Raw genomic sequence first — 22,273 nt, 5'->3', positions numbered from 1 at the left:
TCCTCTCTGCTGCCTTGCTCTATTCTTACTCCTGGGTTGCTGCTAGCTGTGTGCTAGTTGGTGCTGGCTGCTCATGTACAGGAAGATGTGTTTAGATATGAGTTACCTGGCAAGAGCTTCAAACCCTGTTGCATCACTGTGTTCACGGTTCAGGTTGTGCTGGGCCCAGAAGTGCAGATCAGGCGATGGGGGGGGGGGTCCTGCGGGGGGCCCTGGCTGGGTGATTTGGGGTCAGGGTGGCACAGGGCACCTGTAATGCTGCTCCGGTCGTGCACCCTGCGCAGGGTCACGGGCTTATTACAGCCCCACTGCCTCACGGTGCTTTATCTGCTCTCCTAATCCGTGTGTAATCTTTTCCCATGGGCTCTTTGTAGACCTTCCAGTCCCATATCTCATGTGGTGTTAGTGGTGCTTAACAAATCCCTCCTGGGCACCCTCTTTTCTGAGCAACCTGCTGAAAAGTCTCTGTTTTACCAATCTGGTGGTTTGTTTTTTTTTTTTTTTTAATGCAGCGCAGCTCAAGGGCTCCTGAGGCCCCTTCTTTTCCAGGTACAAGCTGGCATACCATTTAAACTTTTATCAGCACTGGCAATTTCAGCTCAGAGACTTAAAAAGGGACTTGGTGTTTTTAGAAATCATCTCAGACCCGTGAATTTTAAGATCCTACATTTAAAGTGAAAGAAAACTCTGCTTTCTGGAAGTAGAGCAGGTCTGAGAATTAAACATGTCTTTCAAACGCTTTAATTACCACCTGCCCCTCCCCAGCTTTCTCACCACCATTTGCTGGAGCTTGAGGAGCAGGGAGTGAATCTGCTGGGAAACACAACTGAAATGCACCCAATTCTTTTCCTGTCCAAGTCCCTGATTAAAGCCATGTGGGCAAACGTTTCAGAGGTTGTGCTAGGGCGTAAAGATCCAACCAAACAAATCCAAATTCAAGATCTGAGCCCATGTTACAAATTACCTCTTAAGTGGAGGGCTGTCGGCCAGAATATTTAAGTTTGCACTTCAAGTAGTCAGGATTTTGTTTTCATTCGCGGCAAGGTGGCCCGTAGGATTTCTGGTTGGAGCCAGGACTGTTTGCTGAATAAACATAGCTTTTAGGGGTTGGTATCACTTTTAGCTTTTCAAGGCACTTTCAAAGCTCGAGGTGAAGTGTTATAGTTCATGGGATTTTAGCAAAGACGTGTAGCTACTCTTTCTCTGGGCTGCCAATCTTCCCAGGACAGAGCCAGCGTGAAGGAGCTGGTGCAGCTGAACTGTTGCTGCTAGCATCCAAAACGCAGTGCTGGTGAAGTGGGATGCGTAACGCATCCCAAGCCGCAGCCAACCTTCTGCACACAGCTCTGCTAGCTGCCGACCCCAAACCCTCTCTTCCTTGGTGTAACACACACAGCAGCCCAAGGGGGTAGGCTGAAAACTGTACGAGCGGCTCTGGTATTGAATTTCTCAGCTTTTATGTTTGTGTGCTGCTGAATTCATGGAGAGGGGAAAGGAACTGCAACTTCAGGACTTTTCTTTCTCTTGTTTGCCTTAGCTCAGGGACTCGTGTAATTTTGGCTTACTGAAGCTCTCCCACATTCCTCGCTTCCCAATCCGTGCAAACAGCTGCTGGCTCGAGCGGCGTTCAGCAGCGAGAACTGGCAGGAGGCTGAAATACGCCCCTTGCTCCTCCTTTGGACCAGCAGTCCCAGCGCAGGAAATATTTTTCCATTCTGATGGGGAAGCGAATGTCGGAGCACGCGACGTTCACGTGCAGCCAGTCTGGGTACCTTTGTGTGTGGTCCAGGATTCAAAGCATCGCTGCCATCCGAGGGAGAGAGCAATAGGCTTTTGTCACCCAGCTGTTCTCGGCCAGTGTCCCAGGGAGTGCAAGGTGGTACGTGAAGGAGGCGGCTTTTCTGCTGGGATGCCCTCTTTTTTCCATTTCCTGCTGCTGTGTTTCAGAAAGGAAGGAAAATGAATCGCCAACTCCCTCCAAACAGCCTCCCGCTGCTCTCCTGCTCTGCTTGGGGCTGTTGAATGTGCAGATGGATATTTGGTAACAACAACTTTAGGGGGGAAAAAGGTCTTGGTTCTCTATTAGGGGTTTAGAGCACCTAATGCAGGTGGGTACGACAGAAAACCCTGCAGCCCTGCTTTGGCTCACAGTGGTCCAAGCTGAGCACGGACATGTGCTGGCGATCCCTGAGGAGGAGATGTGTTGGTGTGAAACTTGCCATAAAAAGAACTGGCAGAGGCAGGTGTTGGGTTTGATACCTCAAGTCTTAATTTGCTGTTTTCAGCAGTATAATAACTGTCCTTGGTGCATTAGGGGAGAACAAATTACATGGAAAAGATCAGTTGGAGAGACCAGGGTCTTCACTTGCTGATCTGGAGCGGTTTGTTACCAACACCAGTTGAGCTGGGGGTGTTCTGTAAAAATCTCAGAGCAGCTCATAAACTAATTTACAGTGAATTCCTGGAGAAAGTGTTGCTTTCCTCTTATAAATGCAGACATGTGGGCGTGTCTGTTCTTCTCTCGCTCTTTTTCTTTCTTTTTTAAGCTAGCAAGCCACACAAGCATGATGGATGGGATGCTCCACGGAGCGTGGGATCTTCCCCCATCCAGCAGGGATGTCATTCTCTGTGCAGATGGCATCCTCCAGTGGAAGCCACCCACTGCTGCTCTGCCTCTTGGGAGACCTGAACTTTTCCATTTGACAGGAAGGAAGCTCATAGCTCCCTGCTGACTGCTGGGAGTTAAGCGAGCAATCAGTGACATAAGACCTTAGGAGGAAGAAGGTGACTTTATTTTAAAACAAAATGAATTTCACTCATTCACAGTCATACCCACCTGCTCACAAGCACCAACAGGGGGATCTCCAAGTTGTTGTCCAGAGTTTGGACACCAAGACAAGTGTGTCCAGATGGTCTAGACGGGATTCCTTGCAATGACAGAGCAGACAAGGAATGCTAAATATCACCTCTGGTGTATCTTGGACAGCTTGGCAACCATGTGATGGCTTTGGGTCTGCATTTTTACATCCCTTGGGGGCTAAGAGTGATGGTGATCTTTTGTCTTTGTGAGTCCTTAGGATTTACTCGCTGCCCTTTGTGTCTATAGCAGGATGTCTTAAGGCTCCTACCCCATTCTCTGTTCTTCCCCAAATCATCTCTTAGTGTCTTGAGTCTCTGTTGATGCACATTGTCCCTTGTTTCAAGATGTTCCTTGTTTTCCAACCTGAGAAGCTGCAGCTAGATATACTGCAATCTTGAGGACCTGCTAAATCACTGCCCTCAGCACAGGCTGTTTATTACACCCTGTGTTCCTCCTGGTGCTTTTGTACTCCTTCCCATCCATTCTTCACTCGGATCACGCTGAACATATGCATTACTGTGATTTGCAGACTGTGTGTAAAGGATTGTCTTCTGGCTTTGTGTGCATGTATAACGCTGCACAGAAAGAGTCAAGGAACTGATCCTGGATCAAAACTGAGGTGGTCAGAAGCCTGAATGGAGCTGGCATTGTAGCCCTGAAGCTCAGATCAGTGAGAAGATTTTGGGAACTGCTTGTGTAACCAAGTCATTCATGTGCACAAGTGCTTGGAGAGCTCCTGCTCACAAGCTGGCAGCTCACGTTGGGGTGCTCAGAGTGTAACGCTGCCAGGACTGGCACTGAGCACGGGTGGAGAGGGGTGTGGAGTGGCTGCTTGCCTTGGCACGCTCCTGGCTGGTGAGCATCTGAACTCAGGTCAGGGCTTACGGATCGGCCTAACGCAGATCAGCAGCAGGTCTACAGCGACTCTGGTGGTGTCTGGTGCTGCAAACCTCTCTCTATTAGGTTTGCGTGGCAAGGTTTTGGTAGTGGGGGTGGCTTCTGTGAGAAGCTGCTAGAAGCTTCCCCTATGTCCGACAGAGCCAATGCCAGCCAGCTCCAAGACAGACCCACCGCTGGCCAAGGCCAAGCCCATCAGTGACGGTGGTAGCGCCTCTGGGATAACGTATTTAAGAAGGGAAAAAAAGTTGCTGCAGAACAGAAACTGCAGCCGGAGAGAGGAATGAGAACATGTGAGAGAAACAACCCTGCAGACACCAAGGTCAGTGAAGAAGGAAGGGGAGGAGGTGCTCCAGGTGCCAGAGCAGAGATTCCCCTGCAGCCCGTGGTGAAGACCATGGTGAGGCAGGCTGTCCCCCTGCAGCCCGGGGAGGACCCCACGCCGGAACAGGTGGTCGCCTGAAGGAGGCTGTGACCCCGTGGAAGCCTGCGCTGGAGCAGGCTCCTGGCAGGACCTGTGGCCCCATGGAGAGAGGAGCCCACGCTGGAGCAGGTTTGCTGGCAGGACTTGTGACCCCACAGGGGACCCACACTGGAGCAGTCTGTTCCTGAAGGACTGCAGCCCGTGGAAGGGACCCATGCTGGAGCAGTTCGTGAAGAACTGCAGCCCCATGGGAAGGAGTCACGTTGGAGAAGTTTGTGGAGGACTGTCTCCAGTGCAAGGGACCCCACGCTGGAGCAGGGGAAGAGTGAGGAGTCCTCCCCCTGAGGAGGAAGGAGCAGCAGAGACAACGTGTGATGAACTGACCGCAAGCCCCATTCCCCATCTCCCTGTGCTGCTGGGGGGGAGGAGGAAGAGAAAATCAGGAGTGAAGCTGTGCCTGGGAAGAAGGGAGGGGTGGGGGGAAGGTGTTTTAAGGTTTGGTTTTATTTCTCATTACCCTACTCTGGTCGACTGGTAATAAATTAATTTTCCCCAAGTCGAGTCTGTTTTGCCTGTGACAGTAATTACTGAGTGATCTCTCCCTGTCCTTATCTTGACTCATGAGCCTTTCGTTATATTTTTTCTCCCCTGGCCATCTGAGGGGGGGAGTGATAGAGCAGCTTTGGTGGGCACCTGGCATCCAGCCAGGGTCAACCCACCACAAAACCATAGGAAGCAGAGTCTCACCTAAGAGTTTTTGCTCTAGGTTAGCAAGAAAAGTTGCTAGCATTGGCAGGGAGTGGGTGGTAGTACCTCATTTGCCCTCAGCCGGAGGGTTTTGAGGCCAATCCACTTCTATGTAGTCTAAATGCATAGTGAGCATCTTCTGTGAAAGGCTGAGCTTGTTTCCCTCTCTTAAATGGCTTGTGTGGTATGGATGCAGGGTGGGGTGGATTTGGGGTATCATTCTCAGCTCCGTGTGCTCTCTTTGTTTCTTGCTGCAGGTCCCCCAAAAGAAAATGGTGTAAGGCCAGCCAGCACAGCTGCCACTTCCAATCGCGGCGTGCCCAGACCTCAGGGAGGAACATGGCAGCAGCTCAGGGAGCAGGAAGCAGTTCAGCTGGGCCATCCGGTCTCCCCGGTTCTGCCCCAGGGCACAGCAGCAACTCCACAGCAGTGGCGGTGTGGGAATGGCAGGATGAATTTGGCAGGTGGAGGCCGTACCGAGGCAATGTCTGCAGCTACATTGAACAGGTTTTTCAGGCCTCTCAGCAGAAGGGCCGGCGTTCGGGGTCGGGGCTTGTCAGCAGCATCCCTTTGGGACATGCGGATCCTGTCTTGGCCCCCTACGTCATTGACATCCCAAGCTTGACGCAGTTCCGGCAGGATACAGGTAAGGGAGCTTCCCTGCCCGTGCTGGGGTTTTGATGAGGCTGCTTGTATGCTTGGAGATAAGTGGGGCCTCGTTCTGTGTAGGAGCGCCCTACAAAGCTCTGCTGTCTGCTGCCACTGCTGGGCAGTTCTTTGAGGGGTGGCATGTCTGCTTCTCTCCTGATGCTATCTGCCACCCAGCATATTAGCACGTGAGAAAATCAATGTTGGCTGGCGTGAATCTGCAGGGCTGGGTGCAGGCAGGTGGCAGTGATGTCTTAAGGAGCCTCATCATGGGACCTCTGGAGCTCAGAGCTTGTGAGCCAGAGCCCTCAGAGCTGGAAACTTTCTTCCTGCCCCCACCCACATCCATTCAAGACCACTTGCATAAAAAGGCCTTTTTACAATTCAGACCCCCCCGTTTGAATCCCTTGTTCCCTCTGCAACTGGAGTGCCAGCTGCTTTACCTTGGCATGCCGCCCTGCGCAAGCTGCTTTGCGAGAGCCTGCAGCCCCCGCAGAACGCTGTAATGCTGCAGCAGAATATTCCCTGCACTTGTGCTGTACGAGGCTGGCTTGCTTCCTCCCAGGGAGGAAGGGTGGGCTGGGCTTAATAGCAGGATTAAGACCTAATTTTCATTCTCATCTTGTCTCTTGGGGTCACTGAGGCTAGCAGCTCAGAATTTGCTGAGATGACTCCTACCCTCTTTTGCTCCAGATGTGCTGAGCAGCTGTAGCTTACAAAGGGGGCAGGGGTGGAATGCGTGCTCTTCATCTCTGGAAAATCCAGGGATATCCCAAATTACACACCCTGAATGAATGGCTGCTTTGAAAAATTCTCCATGCGTCAGTTTCTCCTTTGCCAACATCTCTCCCATCCCCTCAGGACACAGTCAAGCATCACCCCAAGCTTTAGAGATGGGCAGTGCGCTGGATTCTTGCCAATTTAAGCAATAAGTGAACAATATCTTGAATCAACTGCACGATCAGGCAATCCCTACAGGAAAGGGAAGTGGTTGAAGCAAATGCAAGTGGTCATCACAGCTGCATCCGTGTTTTTATTCTGACTTGGTGACCTTAGGATTAGTTTTTCTAGCAGTGTCCTGGGTGAGGAGCTTGCTTAGCTGGATGCCTTGGCAGGTCTGCTCAGCATGGCCCGTTTAGGCACCTGGAAGCCCCGCTGAGGCTGTGGCTTAGAGCAATGCAGCATGGACCACCAGAGCTGTCATCAGCAGCTGTTTCTTGTTTTCTTCATGCCTAACTTGTGAAGCAACCTTCCAGCCTCTTGCCCTTTTAGCCAGTGCTCCAACATGTGGGCAGCAGTCCCAGGCTGTCCCTTGTCAGGAAATGGCCCAGTTTGGGGAGGGTGAGCAGAGTGCCTGTGGGAGGGTGAAAGATGTGTCCCAGTGTGAATGGGACATCCTTCTCCACAAGTGGAGCTGTCTCTCCACAAAGGTCTTGTATCTCTTTAGACCCTTGTGAAAGATGTCAAAACACCTAGCGAATATTGTCCGTTGCAGGATGGTTTGGAATTGGTCATCTTTTGGGGGCAGCCCAATACAATTTTGGAAATGAGGTTGACTGGCGTGATCTCATCTTTCCTTGGACAAGATCTGTGGTTGAGTCGTTAATAACAAAAAGGCTGATTCCACTTCATGTCTCTCCTGCAGCATTTCCCACTGATTCGGAGGGATGCTGATCAGAGTGGCCAGATCTGTGAGCCTCCCTCCACAAGTACCTGTGTGCTCTGCAACGTGACTATTGGAAATGCTCTCATATCCCCTTTCAATGGCTCAGTTCTAAGCAAAGCTTTTTCTCTCTGCAGGGCTCTGCCTTAAACTTGAACCTTTCTGAGTGAGCAGCCAGCTGACCTTTGTCATGTGCTGGAGAAAAGAATCTCTGCAGGAAACATCCCCATGAAAAATCTTTAAACAGAGCAAAAAATAGGCTGTTGTATTCTGCTCATTAGCTATCAGACAGACAAATAGGCTCTTCAAAGGAAGCCAGGGAGAATAACAGGAAGCCAGTGTTAACGGGACCAGCATCCCCACCAACGGGGAATGACAGCTGTGCAGGGGGATCTTACGGGCAGGATTAGCTGCAGGCTTCAGCTGCTGGTTGAGGCACATTAGCTGGGAGTGAATGCAAGGGAGCAGCAGGAGTTGTCCTCTCACCACAGCTGTTTGCCCACCCTGGAGAGGAATGCCAATTTCCCTGCCAGCCTGGGGGAAGGGGGACGTTTTCCAAGTGCACGGCTTTGGTCTTGCTATTGAATCCTGAAAGCTCTTCTCCCTGCTGTTGTTTAGGGGCGTTAAAAACACAGGTAGCTTGCAAACTCCTCAAGTCCTCTCTGTGCTGCTTTTAGCTTCTGACCTGTCAATGGAGTAGAGGCAGGCTTGCTTAATCTCCTCTGAGATGTGTCCCGCTGGGCTTTCTGACACCTTGCTTTACCTGTGGTAGTCCCTTTTTCTCCTGGGAGCAGGTTCCCTGCACTCATCTCTAAATGTAGTTCATTTCTCACCGTCTCACTTCCAGCCCAGTGTCATCCCCAGTCCTCCTTGTGCTCAGGGGGTCACCCCTGACGTTGCCTACTTGTTGAGGCCGTGGGTTTGTGTTTCTAAAACATGGCAGGACTTGCTTTGTGGATAGGAGCGGTCATCACTAGAGTTTGCTTTTGGCTCTTGCATCTGCTTTCCCATTGATTCCTGGCTGGGGAAGGTTGCCTTGGTTCTGCTGACACCTTCTGCCCTGACTTCTGCCAGGGGAAGGCCTTGTCCCACAGGAATCCTTGGGCTTCATGGTTGAGCCATTGGAGTTCAACCCCAGCTCTTACAGGGGAGGTTGCTGTGTTTCACTGGCTGCTAGTAGCTTTTTAGGTGTGCTGATGAGGTGTTGTCTGTTGGATGGTGTCACTGGAAAGTCCTGCTCTGCAATAAGCAGGATGCTTGATGCTGCTCTGGCCACTGAAGCAGCAGGCTGGGGGTAAGTGCTGGACCTTTCCTGGCTGCTCATCCCGGGCACGGGCTGAGGCAAGCCATTCCAGTCCCCAATGACTTCAGCTCCCCAGCAGAAACAGGAGTCCTGCCGTTCCTTGGTCTGGCACATTCTGCCTTTGAGAGAGCCTCAGCCTTTATGTCAGCTCTGGAGCTCATATCTGTCTTTCCTGATACTGCACCCCAGCACAAGGTCTCGTTATGGTCTGACCATAGCGCTGTGCAGAAAGCACCAGCACAATTTACAAAGAAGCCTGGGAGTGTGATAGGAGCAGAAATGTGATTTTTGTGCTGTCGAGCAGAAGTTTTAGCAGCAAGCAGGCAGTTAATGCCCTTATGGTTTGAGTCAAGTCCTAACAGTTTCTGGAGTACCCCAAGAGCATGGGGTAGAAATAGCAGCAGTGTGAGGTAGAGGTACTCGAGCCAGCAGTCAGCTGGCCTGAAGATAGGTAGCAATTGGGTTTTGTCAGTGTGGAGTCCCACGTGGGCTGTCCTCCCTCTTCCTTGGGGTGTGCTTGTTGGGTGTAGAGCTTGCTTGGATTGCCTGCCCCCCATGGAGCCACCAGCAACATCCTGGGGCAGTTATCCGCAGGCTATAGGTGTGGATACTGTTTTTACCTGTGGTCCTGGAGCTTAGGGTCATAACACATGACCCCTTAGGAGGCTTTATTTTATATTTTTTTTTTTTTCCCTCTCGGTGCTGTTCTTCTCTGAACTCCTCCTGTGTCATAAGGACTTGCTGCACCCCTGTTCACCCCCACCTGCCTGCATCCCCAGACTTGCTTACCCCGCGGCGTTTCCTGCTCCTCATTCTCAGTGCAGAGTGCCGCTGAGGATTTTCCCAGCAGCAGCAGTTTTGACCCTGCTGCAGGAACCTGTTTTTGCAGAGGTTGCAGAGCTTCTGTCCTATTGGGTGGCTTGCTTCCCTCTCGTTAGGCTTTTTCTTTTTTAAAGAAAAGAATAAAGTAACCAGGAGTGAAGTCACCCTGGAGAGCCAGGCTTCCAGGGGATTTCGAGCTCCTGCTGTTGCTGTCGACCGCCCTTGCAAGAGTAGCGTGTTGGCTTTCATTTCTCTTCCTTTGTCTGAACAGCTGCTCTCTCCAGTTTCCAAGTTACTTCGTTGTCTTCTCTCTAGTCTTGCTGTATCTCCCAGCAGTCAGGAGCCTGGAAAAGGTGGCCCTGTCTGTCCCCTCTCCAAAGTCCTTGTCCTTGCCCTTGTGGGACTTCACCCGCTCCCCCAAGAACAAAATTACCCAGACTCTTGCATAGTGAAGTAGGCGTTTAGCCCCTTAAGCGCTCCTGCAAAGCACTTCCTGATGGTGTCCTGTCTCTATAGTTACTCTGTTGTCAAGGCTGTGGGAGTTGTTTTTTTTTTAACCAGATCTATGCCTCAGCCTAATTTTTTTACCTTTTTTTTTTTTTTTTTTTTTTTTAGTCAGGGCAGCATATGTGATTGCTGTGCCTTTGTGCTCGGGTGTGTCTGTCTCTGCATCCTCTCTCCTTCCCTCCTTTCCCACCCTTCCTCCCAGCAGCTTTTGAACCTGTTGCCAGCCTGCAATCAGATTTGGCAGAGGGACAGGGATCTTGGGGGTATTGCGTTTCTCTAAGCTTCATGAGCAAACCCAGCCCTGTTGGGAAGAGAAAGTCTGTTAGTGCCCCTGTTGATGGAGAGGTGGGGAAGACCACCCTGATGTAGACACCGCAGATCTGTGCAGAAACAAATCCCTGAGACAACGTCCCCCCCTTAATTCTCTGCTCACAAAATTATTTTATTTATTTTCCTCCCTCTCCCCACACAGGGACAATGCGGGCCGTCCGCAGGCACCTCTTCCCTGGGGACTCTGCTGCAGGGCAGGGCATCGTCTGGGAGTGGCAGAACGATGAAGGCGGGTGGTCCCCCTATGAGATGAACGTCTGCGTGTTCCTGGAACAAGCCCGTGCCACGAACCACCAGCGAGTAGATCTTGGACCCTTGGGCTACAACTATGAAGTTGACTTTGTGGCTCAAGTCCAGACCAACAAGACCACGAGGTTCCGTCGCAGTGTTCAGAGGCGCTTGGACGCCCCGTACCCGGTGACAGCCTCCTCGGCACCCCTTCACACAGGGGTGGCTTGTTCTTGCCAGCAGTGCTGGCTAAACAGTGGGACTGGTCCCATCACCACACGCTACCGCCACTCCATGATAAACTTTCCCAACAATTCTGCTACTCATCAGGTTTCTGGTAGGACAGCGTCAGTAAGTTCTTCCAGCGTCGGCTTCGTGCCCTATAACAAACCAACTTTGTCTGGAGCAAGGTCAACACCGAGACTCAATGCACAGAGCACCTGGGCTTTGCCTCAAACTGGGGGCCCCAGCACAGGACTATCTGCATCTAACGGAGTCAGGTACAGACCCTAATTCACCTTTAAATACTGTGCATGTGTCCAAGACACCTGCTGTGCTCAGGTCTTCGTTATCTAGGAGCCTCTCTGTCCCAGAGGACTTTACAAAGGTCTCCCTAGAAGGAGAGAGAGGTTTGTGCCTTTGTGTCCAGTACAGTGGATGAAAAGTCTTCTCCTCTGCTTTCCCCTTCCTTTTCCCACTTGAAATATAGTTTCTGTCTACTAGTCTGCCTGAACCACTGGAGAAAGTGGTCAGGTTGAGATTCTGCAGGTTTAAGAAAATTAATAGTGATTGGTGGTATTTCAGGTTACACTTAAAAACAACTGTGAGGGGGACGGAGTGAATGAAAAGGGGACTTGTGAACACCCTTATTTAATTCAAAATATGCAATAAACATAGAGTGGAAAACTGCTCTGTGTTCAAAGCTCTTCCCCTTCAGGGAAAGATGACAGGACTCTCTGTGTGTGGCTGAGACCTCATGAATTCTCTTGACAAAATCGGAAAGTCCATGTTGGACATTTTTAAGGTGAACAAGCAGAAAAAAACCAACCCCTAAGATACAGATTTGATCAAGGATTTTTTAAATCCATTGTGAAGATGTTTAGAAAACCAAATCAGTAATTTATTCTCCCCTTCCTTTGATACCTTGAACCATATTGATCCTTCTCTATCTGAAGTCAATGCAGTGACACTAGCAATTTGAGTGGTGTCCAGGCTACTTGTCAGGCTAAATGCTGATGCAGAGCAGGGATGCCACTGGATAATTGTGCAAGAGGTTCATTTTGCACGTGTTGAGGTGCTGTGGAACTTTGCCGTTGCCATGTTGGAGGACTGGAAGCGCAAGCAGGACTGTAAGTGATTTAAAATCCAGCTAAGCCTTGACTTGTGAGGGTTTTGCCATGTCCTTTCCCTTCATCTTTCTTCAGCGACCCTCTCCTGGCTGGGTGCTCAGGGTGGGCTCTGGCTCTCTGGAGGGAGCTAGTTACTTTGAAGGAGGGACTGGCAGTTGTTGCGGTGCTAGTTGAGGTCTAGTTTTCCTCAGTTCGTTGAGCTGTCATCCATCAAACACTCCAGCTTGTATGGCTGGGTCATCCATGCTGGCTGCTGATCCATTTTCACCATGGCTCTTCTCTGACAGGGCTGAAACTGGTGTGCATCTCGCAGCACAGGATTTCAGCTTCCATCGGTGTGCGGCTGGAGTCGAAGGAGGGCTGTGTTTGCACCTTACCGGTGTGGGAGGGAGGGCTTCATTTCTTTTTGGGCCTTTCGGCTAAATGAAAAGCAGAGTCTTGTGGTCTGACAGCTCACCTCCTCTCCATGGCGTGGGCTGCTGGGCCAAGCCGCAGTCGGTTGTCCCCCATGGGCTGGAGGGGGGCTGCAGCACTGGGCTCCAGCAGGGATTTTGGGGCTGGGGGAGATCAGTGTCATGCTTGTGAAGTGGGGCACTTCCCTACTTCTTGCAGGATGGCCTCTGTGAAACCTAGACACCCAAACCGAGCCAGATCACCACTAATCGGCTTTCAGGGTCTTAACTCTTTCTGCATGCAAGCCTTTGCTAGCAGAGGTCTTTGTGGCCTGTCTGTGATAATACTTGCACTGAGTATCTGCCAGCATTAAACTGAGGACCAAGCAAGGGCTGTCTGACTGCTCCCTCTGTTTGTACATGGCTGGAAGTGTACAGAGCAGTATACGCGTTTGACCATAAACGATCCAGGTGCTGAACCACTGTGTGAGCACCTGAGAAGCTAAAGGGGAACTTGCCAGGACTGATTTACCTGTCTAAGCTACCCCAAGTAAATACACAGATAAGAGATCTAGAAGGGTGTTGAAAGAGATTCTGCTAATTACATGAGGCACAGGGGTTTGAGGTTTATTTTGAATCTCATTTGTATTTTAAGCAAGATGGTGAATCTTCAGATACTTTCCTTGGTCTCATATCAGGACTTTCCCTCTTCAGGGTCGTCTGAGTGAAATGACTTCCCGCATCCTGTTCTTCTTTCTCATGGTCTTTTTCTGGTGCTTTCTTTGCACCTGGTGACTTTTTGTGGCATCTTAAGCATCCGCAATACTTCTCTGCTCCCGTCACCTTCAAATCAGGCTGAAAATCAGACCTCAGTACTGCTTGCAAGAGCCCCTAGGAAGGCTCTTGCTGTCTCCTGAAGAAGCTGCCAAATTCCCCCTCTTGCAGGAGCCACTGGTCAGTGTGGGGGGCTGCCGGGCTGCCTGGAGCCCCCGTCCTTCCACAGAGCCTCAGGGTGGGAAGATTAAAAATTAAGAGCCAAATGCTGCGGCAGTTGCCCTGCAAGCCTGTCTGGAGCCGATCAGGATCTGGGTATGTTGTATGCTACTGATGGGGGGACCGGCTGTCCTGATAAGGAGGGAGGGTGGGAGAGAGATGTTCAGAGAGGGGTGGCACAGGCTCCTTACCATGAACTGAGCTTACAGCCCAGGCGATGCTGACTGGGAGGAGAGCGACAGCCGGGAGGAGACCTGGAGGTGCCCAGCCAGGGCACTGGGGAGGACATTGTCGTGGCAGCCTGCTGGGCTGGGTCCTGGGAGCTGCCGGGGCAGCGGGCAGCTCTCAGCGGCTGGTTAAACCCTCTGACAGGTGAGTGCTGGCAGAGCTTGCGCTGGGTTAATGCAACAGCCCTCCAGGGCTGGCATATGCCCCCACGCTCCCCGCTCAGCTGCTCCAGCTCGGTCTCTTCTTGAGCACTGCTGAAGGTGGCTTTTGTGGCAGAAGCATCTGGTCCCCTCTGCGAAGGCCAGCCTGGGGACAGCAGCAGCAGGCAGAGCCCTCCCGGGGCACTGGGACTGCTGCGGTACTGGTGGCAGTGTTGGCCGTGGATGAGCAATGCTGTGGCTGGTCAAGGTCTAGCTGTTGCAACCTGTTTTGCAGCTCAGCTGTTCATGGTGTGCAAGGGGTGAGGTGTCTGGTATCTTGGCAATGATCCCTGGCCAAGCCAGCCTTTCTGGGGGATGCGAAGAGATCGTACTGTTAAATCTTTGCTGGGGACAGCAGAATGTGCCACGTGGGGAAGGCGACAGCTCTTCGGATGCTTGCAAGGGAGCATGTGAGTGCTGGCAGACTTATGTGACAGGCACCCTCTGTGCAAACCCTGCACCCCCAGCTGTGAGCCTCGGTCCCCGCTCTCCTGGCTGCTGTCTGTCTGTCCCCACTGGGGTGCTGTCGTGGTTTAACCCCAGCCAGCAAAGCACCACGCAGCCGCTTACTCACTTCCCCCTGACCCAGTGGGATGGGGGAGAGAATTGGGGGGAAAAAAAAGCAAAACTCGTGGGTTGAGATAAGAACAGTTTAATAGAACAGAAAGGAAGAAAATAATAATGATAATAATAATAAAATTACAATAATAATAATAAAAAATTGGAATATACAAAACAAGTGATGCACAATGCAATTGCTCACCACTTGCTGACTCATGCCCAGTTAGTTCCTGAGCAGTCATCCCCCTGCCCCAGGCCAACTCCTCCCAGTTTATATACTGGGCATGACGTCCCATGGTATGGAATACCCCTTTGGCCAGTTTGTGTCAGATGCCCTGGCTGTGTTCCCTCCCAACTTCTTGTGCCCTTCCAGCCTTCTTGCTCTGGCTGGGCATGAGAAGCTGAAAAATCCTTGACTTGTTGCTAAGTAGTGTTTAGACTAACTGAAAACATCAGTGTGATATCAACATTCTTCTTGTACTGAACCCAAAACATAACACCATACCAGCTACTAGAAAGAAAGTTAACTCTATCCCAGCTGAAACCAGGACAGGTGTGAGCGTGCCCTGAGCACGGGTGCGCTGCCCAGGCTTGCCATAGCTAGTGTGACATGAACCCTTGGCAGAACCAAAGCCTAGCCCAGACATGGGGATGCTGCTGGGCACTTGCCTGGCTACAGGGCTTCTCGGGGAGGTGGTTTTGCAGGCAGGATGTTAGGAGCTGTCTTTATCTCTACAACTCCCTTTCTGTTTGTTAACACTGGTGTTTGCCACTAGATATATCTGTGGAAGCCTCTGTTTTCCATGCCCTCCCCTGCAGGAGCACGTGTGGATTGCAGATCGCAGCCCAGAGCGAGGCAGCAGCGGGGGGCTCACCCAAACGGGCCCCAGAGAAGGGCAGAACAAAGATGTGCATTGGTGGCTCTTTATGGATGGCGGACGATGTCTGGATCTCCAGTCCTTTGGGATTAGTTTTGCCAGAGGTGCTCTCCTTCCCCCCCTGCCAGACAGACAAATGCACGCAGTGGGGCAATCTCTGTCTTCCAGTATGGTGCTGTATGTGAAAGGGACTTTTTCAGCACCAGCTGACAGCTTGAGATGGCTTTTCCCCTGTCACCCCTGTGCTGGGTTTGAGTCGGAAATGCCACTGGGTGGGTGTAATTGCTCCTGGCTGGGGTTACAGTCTCAGGCTTGTGAAACCCATGTTCCAGCAGAAAATACTCTCATTTCTGTGAATTAGGGGAAACCTGAGTAGCAAACTCTAACAATGTGTTTCATTTAATTCTTAAGCCCAGAACATTCCTGGGTTATTTTATCCCCCAGGTTCCCCGTCTTCCCCCCTCGGCTGGACTTGGCATGATGTGGTGGTTAGTTCCCCTTCCCTCGCAGTTGCTGCCCCATCTCCTCCTGCATCACCAAATAGTGCGGCCTTTGTGGCGGTGAAGACTAAGCGCTAATTATCCTGCACTAATTATCCTGCCAAGGGTTTCCGTCTGTGTCCAGCGTGCAGCATTGCTCATTCCTCTTAACCATGATGCGCAATTCCTGTGCTGGCCCTTGCTCAGAGACCGAAGGGAAGGGAGCAGTGGGCCACGGTGGATCCTCTGGTGTCTAATAAAGGTTGTGTTGTGTTCACCCCGCAGCCTTTGGCTCCAAAGCAGCCCTGGCGCATTACTTGCTTTTACAAAACTGGTTATCTTCACAAAGCCTGCAGGGGTGACCCAGCTTCTGCCTCTCGGAGCTGAGCTGCAACTGGCAGAAGGGCTCAAAAGCTATTAGCGAGAGACTGAAAGATGGTGCCGTTGCGTACACGCGGTTTCTTTAGGAAAGACAGCTAAAAATGGCAGCACTGAAGCAAACATCTCTCCTGCAGGGCTGAGAAAGAGGTGTAGTTCATCCTGGAAAGCTGCCTAACTCCCTGTGTGGTTGTGACAGTTCTTTCCAATAGGCAGGCAGGAATAGCCCCCAGTATGGGCTGTTAGTAGCACAGGCATGCCTGGGCTTTTGTGGCATTGGCAGTGATTAAATATATTTCCTGCTTGCTGTGGGGCTGGAGGGCAGATGCTGGTGTGAGAGAGGGTGAAGCTCAGGCACTTCAAAATGCAGGTTTAATTTCCCCATCCTCCCAAGAGGGTCAAAGTCACTGGAAAACCCAGAAAGAAGTGCCAAGGCTTAAATAGATGCTAATATCCTTGGCTCTGTTGCTAATGTATTAAATATATGTGGGCAAGATGTTTTGCTTCTTGGTGCATTAGTTTCCTCCCGTGTATTAAACACAGTTAATGAATCTGGCCTCTCTCACAGACGGCACTGAAATCTGCTGATGGAGCGTGCCACGGCGAGGGTCGTATCCTTGTGTCAGTGCCGTTAACCAGATCTGTGAAACAGGGGTCAGCTCCCCAGGCTCCCAGCCACCTCCTGGCATGATCCTTCCCACCCCACATGGGAAAGCATCCATCCCTAGGGCAAGAGCTACCCTGTTCCCCCCGCTGTGCTGTCTAATTACAGAGAAGGGCATTCCTGAAACATGGTAAGGAGTGCCCTGCTTGTAATATGAGCAAGTAAAGCTGCAGGAAGCAATCTTCTGGAGGATATATTAATCAGTGCCCCAGCCAGGCAAATCTCCACTGCAGTTCTGCTGGCCCCTCTGACCTTATGCGGCTTTGGGTGCTGGTCTAGGTTGTGCCTACAAATAAGGCAGGCAGCTTGAGGGGGGAGAGGATTTTGTTTAAAAGTGTGGGGAACAGGGGTCTTGGGTACTGGGGAAGGATGCTTACAGCATTGTGGTGTTCTTAAGAAGGATCTGGTGCTGCGCTCCCGAATCTCCCGCAGGGAACGACCCATGGTCAGTGCTTTGTAGGATCAAGAGGTGTAACTGAGGGACCAGGACCTGGGCAGGGCCTTTCCTTTTCTCTCTCCTCCTTTGCATCTTTCAGCTTTGTCTGTAGGCATACCTATGAGCTCCTCGGGTGGTGAGGAGGGGCTCTGCTCGGTGCTGGTTCCACTGGGTCCGTTGTGACTTGTCCTGCAGCCCTTTGTTAGCCAGCGTGGTTCTGCTGCTGGGCGCTCCTCCCGAGTGGGAGCAGGGGAATCTCCTCTGCTTGATGCCAGGAGCAAAACCACAGACCTGCGTGGTTGCGTGCAGTGCACCAAAAGGTCCTCCTTTAGAGGGATTCGGTCTGGCTTTTGGCGTCTTCTTGAGAAGAAAGGTAGGGGAGAAACTGCTGTATGGTCATTAGCATCATCGTACACTCGGTTAGCCCTGGGAAGGGGGTTAGACCTTTGGGTGTTGTGGTAGCACTTGGTGTTAATGTGAGGCAGGGCTGGATGCAGCCTGATCTGGGAGGAGAAGTGTTGGCTATTGTCCAGAGGGCTACAAAGATGTCATGATACAGGAATATGTGGCCTGCTGGCTGGTGTGCAGGGAGAGAGGAAGGAAGAAGGGGCTGTATCAGGTGGAGAGGGTGAGTTGCTACAGACTTCCCCACTTCTGCTCCATTAGACTACTGTGTACGTGCAGCTTAGGTGACGTTAGGCTCAAACTTGGCCACCCAGTGTTTGAAATGGCAGCAGCTGTGGATGCCATGCTTCCTCTCTGGCCTTGTGCTTTGCTGTCTCACTGGTGTTGCAGTACCTTGAAATTCTGGAGAAGCAAGTGGTTTTGTCATGCTGAAATATCAGTCTGCCCTGTCTGTGCCCCTGTAGCAGATTGCCCGGGAACTGGTGATGGGAAGTCTTATCAGAATCTTCTTCCTGAATCTTTGAGGACAGTGTCTTATTTTGCATCCCTTTCTTCACAACCTGGTGACCCCTGTTGCACTCAGTCACCTCCAGCGTACAGAGCAGTGGGAGAGCAGGAGCTGCAGTGAATGGCAGGACAAAATTGGACCAGGGAGGAAGAATTGATACCAGGAAATATTCCGAGAATTCAGGCATTGACTTTCAGGTGTTGCAAGCACAGCCTGAACATTTGGCTAGGAGTCAAAGGCACTGACTGGTTAGAAATCTTGTCTGTGGGCAGCAGAGGCAGCAGGAGCAGGTGTCTCAGTGGATCCCTCTCGTTTCTCCGCACTGCAGTGCTTGCTCTTGCAGTGATGCTCTCCAGATCTCCCTTACCCGAGACCCCCACCAGCCTGCCTACATCAAGTTTTCTCCTAACTGAGCCTTGCTTGAGTAAATCAGCAGGACCTCACCCCAGCCTGACCTCGTCTCTCTCCCAAGAAGCCAGCACTGGTATGGCGATACTGGAGTAGCTTGAGTCTGAGCTGATGGACTAAATATGTCTGTTCGTGCTGCTGGCAAGCCTGCTCTCAGAGTTGAGGCACAGCCCGTGTTATACTACGATAGCAATATCCTTCCTTGTTACCTCTTCCCCTTCCTGCTCCAAAAAAAACTACTTCAGACTCAGGGTAGGCTCCAAGTAGCGTTTCTGCACCTTTTTTGGCGTGGCAACACTTCCTCCCACGCACTGTGGCTGCAAATCTACCCAGGCAGTGTTGTGGCAGAGGTACCTCAAAGCAGTGTGGATTTCCCTTGATTTCGTCAGCCTTAGGTCTGGGCTTTCTGCAGATGTAAAAGAAATCACAATGCGTGGCAGCCCTGCCGGTACGCTCAGACGGTGTCGAGCGGATGGGTCAGCACATCCTACAACGTTGTTAGCTGAGATGCCGCTAACCGAATGTGCGTGCGTTTAGCTTGTGCGTGTGAAATAAGAAGTATTTGGTTTCTCCATCATCACGTCAGTTGGCTTAAAGCCTCCAGCAGTCAAAGCTTTGCCTTTACACCAGGAGTGCAGCTGATCAGCGAGTGTTTCCTGGCTGATGGATAGTAATTTATCTGCAGTGCACTCACAGCTTCCAAAACTCGATTGCTTGCAAATGCATCAATTGCTTATCCATTCCCTCTGCAAATCTCAAGGGTTCTTCGCACTTCACAGAAGCTCTAGCTCCTGGGTGACTTGGACTTGAGCCTTGCAATGCAGGAAAGAAGAGCGAAGAATTTCTCTGCCAGTCTTCTCAAGGCATGGTTACCAATGATCCCCTTCCCAGAGCAGCTCTGGGTTTGCTTTCTTCAACCTCAGGTATAATGATGCTGTGCTCCAGCCCTTTGGAAGGATCCTCCACTGCCCATCTGCTTTCATGGCAGAACAGAAGGTTCAGCTTTGTGCTGTATTGTATTTTTACCTTCCACAGGGAAACGAAAGCACCCAAGGTGGCTGCTGTGCTTCATGGTGTGACAATGAAGCACAAGCTCTTCAGTATCAGTCACAGGCAGGGTCACAGGCTGGGGTGGAGGGGTTGTCCGGGCACCATGTTGTCTTCTTGGCTGCTCAGTTGGAGGAGGGAAGGTCCAATGTCTCTCTGATTTTTGGGACCAGGTCTCAAGTTCCTTTTCATAATCTGGTCCTCAAATACCCGCCTTGTCTGCAGCTGGAGAAGGAGCAGCCCTACTACTAGCCATCATCTGAAGAGAATCACAGGAGCAGAAGTGAAGCAAATGGATGAGATATAGAAAGAGGAGGGAAATATCTGAGAAAGAGCTGTGATGAAGAGGCTGAATCAGGAAAGAAAAAAAGTTATGAAGAGGAGTCATGGCATCCATCTCAAAGCCCTTTGAAACTGAGGGGAGAATTTCCACTGTATTCACTGGGTTTGAATTGGGCTGCAGCAAGAACAGTATGTTGCATCATTTGAAGACATTGCAAAATTGGGGGCAGCGGAGGGGAAACACAGTCTTTGAAAGAGAAGGGAAACCTCTGCATTCTGGAGAGCTTTTTAAGGGTCTGGAAGAACTGGTCTCACTTGGCCAGGCTGTCAGCGCAGCACCAAGCCCTGGGTCCTGCCCAGGGGTTTCTTCAGGGAGTTCATTCAGTGTGCGTGCAGTAACCTATTTCAAACTGCGGCAGGTAGGAGAGGAGGGAGGTGGGTGGGGATGCATCCCTGTCCTGAGGGTGGACGACAGCCATGTGTCGCTCGCAAATCTTTTCAGCTCTGGTCATTGTCATGGAAATGTGGACAAAGATTTTAGCAAGGCTGAAAGGAGGGACCTCTGTCTGTGATGCTATTTTGGGCACAGTGGCAGCTCTTGCCTCCCAGCTGGAGAGAATTAGGTTCCCCCTAGATGGTGGATGGCATTTGGGCACTTGACCACCTTAGTCTCTGAATTCCTAAGCTGGCCAGGTTTGATGTAATTTGGGGGAGTCCTTGGAGATGGTTGTCTGAATGCACTGTGTATTAACTGCAGCTGATGCGCTTGAGCCTGCATCCATCCCAGGCACATGTGCTACCTGAGACAAAATCTGTGGGTGGCTTCTCTGTGCCAGCATGCTGAATTTCAAATGTTCCTGCTCTGCTTATGCGGATCCAGCTTGCTTTCTCCTCTAGTGATGCCCTCATCAGCTTTCATGCTGCTGCTCACCCTTTCCTTCCTAATTCCTGCTGTCAGCTAATTGCATGATGCTGGCTGCCCATGTATCCCAAACTAGCTTGAGGTGCAGCTGCCAGTGCTGGGGAACATTGCCAAAACAAGTAGGTTAGGAACCTGAAGGGGATATTTGGTGTCCAAATCCTCTCGATTTCCAAAGGAAGATGGGTGCCAAACTCTTCTAAGTCTCCTTCAACTTTTCCTGCCTTGTTCCCACATCTTGCAGTAACTGCTTGGATGCATGGGTAGAGTCAAGGCGTGATTCTGTTCAACCCAGGGCTGCAGCTGCACGGGCTCAAGCGCTTTTCTTGGCCTTTCTCTGCCTCAGTTTCCCCATCTGGAAAGCAGCAGGGGGTGATAATGCTTGCTTCCTTTGATCTGTACATTAGCAGCTTCTCATACAGCATGGGGGTTCATGCTTTAGTGGGCACCATTTCTCTAGCTGGAGACCAAATCACCTGGAAAGTTTAAGACAAACTTTGCTGCATCCCAGCAGTTCCTGACTGCGTGCCCATGCCACGGACCTGCTGGTGCAGCAGTCTGTCGTAGCACACGTTGGCTGCTCACGGGAAGCTCTGTGGTAGAGCAGCAAGAGTGGGGATGCCTCACAGGATCAGAGCAGGGGGTTGACAACAGGGTTCACCAACAGACCCCAGCAAGAGGAAGGGATGAGTCAGGCCCAGCATCCAGCCAGGAGGAGATGGGGCTGGAGACAGCTACCTACACCACAGGTCTGAGGTCCACCTTGGAGATAAGTAAACCTACTAGATAGTTCTGGCAAGGACTGGGCTCCTTAAATGTAGCTGATGGACCAGTGGGCAAAGGGTGCATGGGTGGGGTCCCAGGTGAGGCTCATCTGAGCAATTAATCCCTGTTAATGTATCCAGGGCCCTGGCACTCAGGAGGGAACAGTGCACTGCTGAATCGCCTCTGTTTTGTTAGTGATTGATCTGTTCTGTTGAACTTGTCCCTTTTTCTTTTTTTTCTCCAGCGCCCCAAACCTGCCAGTCAAGATGCCCAAACCCAGCAAGGTGAACCAGGCCCTGGCAGGTAAGGATCCCTCTCTCTGCTTCACCTGCTCTGTCGCTAGGGTTATATGAGCAAGCGGTTTACCTTTCTGTGGCGCTTACTTTCCTTTGTTAGTTTTTAGGAAGAGTCTGAAATGTTGATGGTATTTAGGGTTTTAGGCCCAAAGACTTTTCAGAAAGGCAAAGAGGGTAAATTTGGGGAAGAATGGGATGGTCAAACCTTAGTAACTGTTCTTCTCATCAGTGCTGGTCCTGAGGCTCTCAAAATGAGTGGGTTTATTTGAGGATTGGCTATTCATCTTCTCCCATAGGTGTGGATGATCAAGTAGCGGGCGGGAGCACACAGATCAAGCTTAGTGCTAGCTGTTAGTTTATACTTTTTTTTAAAGTTAAGGGGGAAGAGTAGTGTGAGATGGTGTGTGGTTTTTAATGTGATTTTTTTTTTTAATGTGGCTTTATTACAAAAGCTGAGGTGGTCTTTAGCTTAAAAAATGCTTGTGATGCCTTGACTTGGGGAAAGGAAGGGACAGAAGTTGAATCAGATGTTGTCTCCTGTGGCAGCAGAATACAGGTTTGCTTGTAATCATCCAAACCTGTGAATACAATACTAAATATACCTGAGGAGTGTGTCTTGGAGGGATAAAAGTGCCAGTTTTCAATGCTCCTTTTCA

The 22,273-nt window shown here is 51.0% G+C and overlaps 1 protein-coding gene across 7 annotated transcripts in view; it reads left to right on the top strand.

Annotated features, from left to right (window-relative positions):
* The window catches only part of DTX2 (deltex E3 ubiquitin ligase 2), a 41,481-nt gene that overhangs the window by 1,153 nt on the left and 18,055 nt on the right, over positions 1-22,273 (top strand). For 2 of the 7 annotated variants that reach the window (XM_030028493.2, XM_030028494.2), the window contains exons 2-4: positions 5,186-5,574; positions 10,344-10,929; positions 21,566-21,624. In XM_030028493.2, coding sequence (XP_029884353.1) covers positions 5,268-5,574; positions 10,344-10,929; positions 21,566-21,624 — 952 coding nt within the window. In that variant the 5' untranslated portion in view covers positions 5,186-5,267. Of the gene's footprint in view, positions 1-219; positions 2,042-4,591; positions 4,611-5,185; positions 5,575-10,343; positions 10,930-21,565; positions 21,625-22,273 lie in introns of those variants that run through there. The other 5 variants (XM_030028491.2, XM_030028492.2, XM_030028495.2 and 2 more) reach the window with 5 other exon arrangements.

Source organism: Aquila chrysaetos, chromosome 10 (genome assembly GCF_900496995.4).
Source record: "Aquila chrysaetos chrysaetos chromosome 10, bAquChr1.4, whole genome shotgun sequence".
NCBI classification, from domain to species: Eukaryota; Metazoa; Chordata; class Aves; order Accipitriformes; family Accipitridae; genus Aquila; species Aquila chrysaetos.
This window is presented reverse-complemented; position numbering and strand designations above follow the sequence as displayed.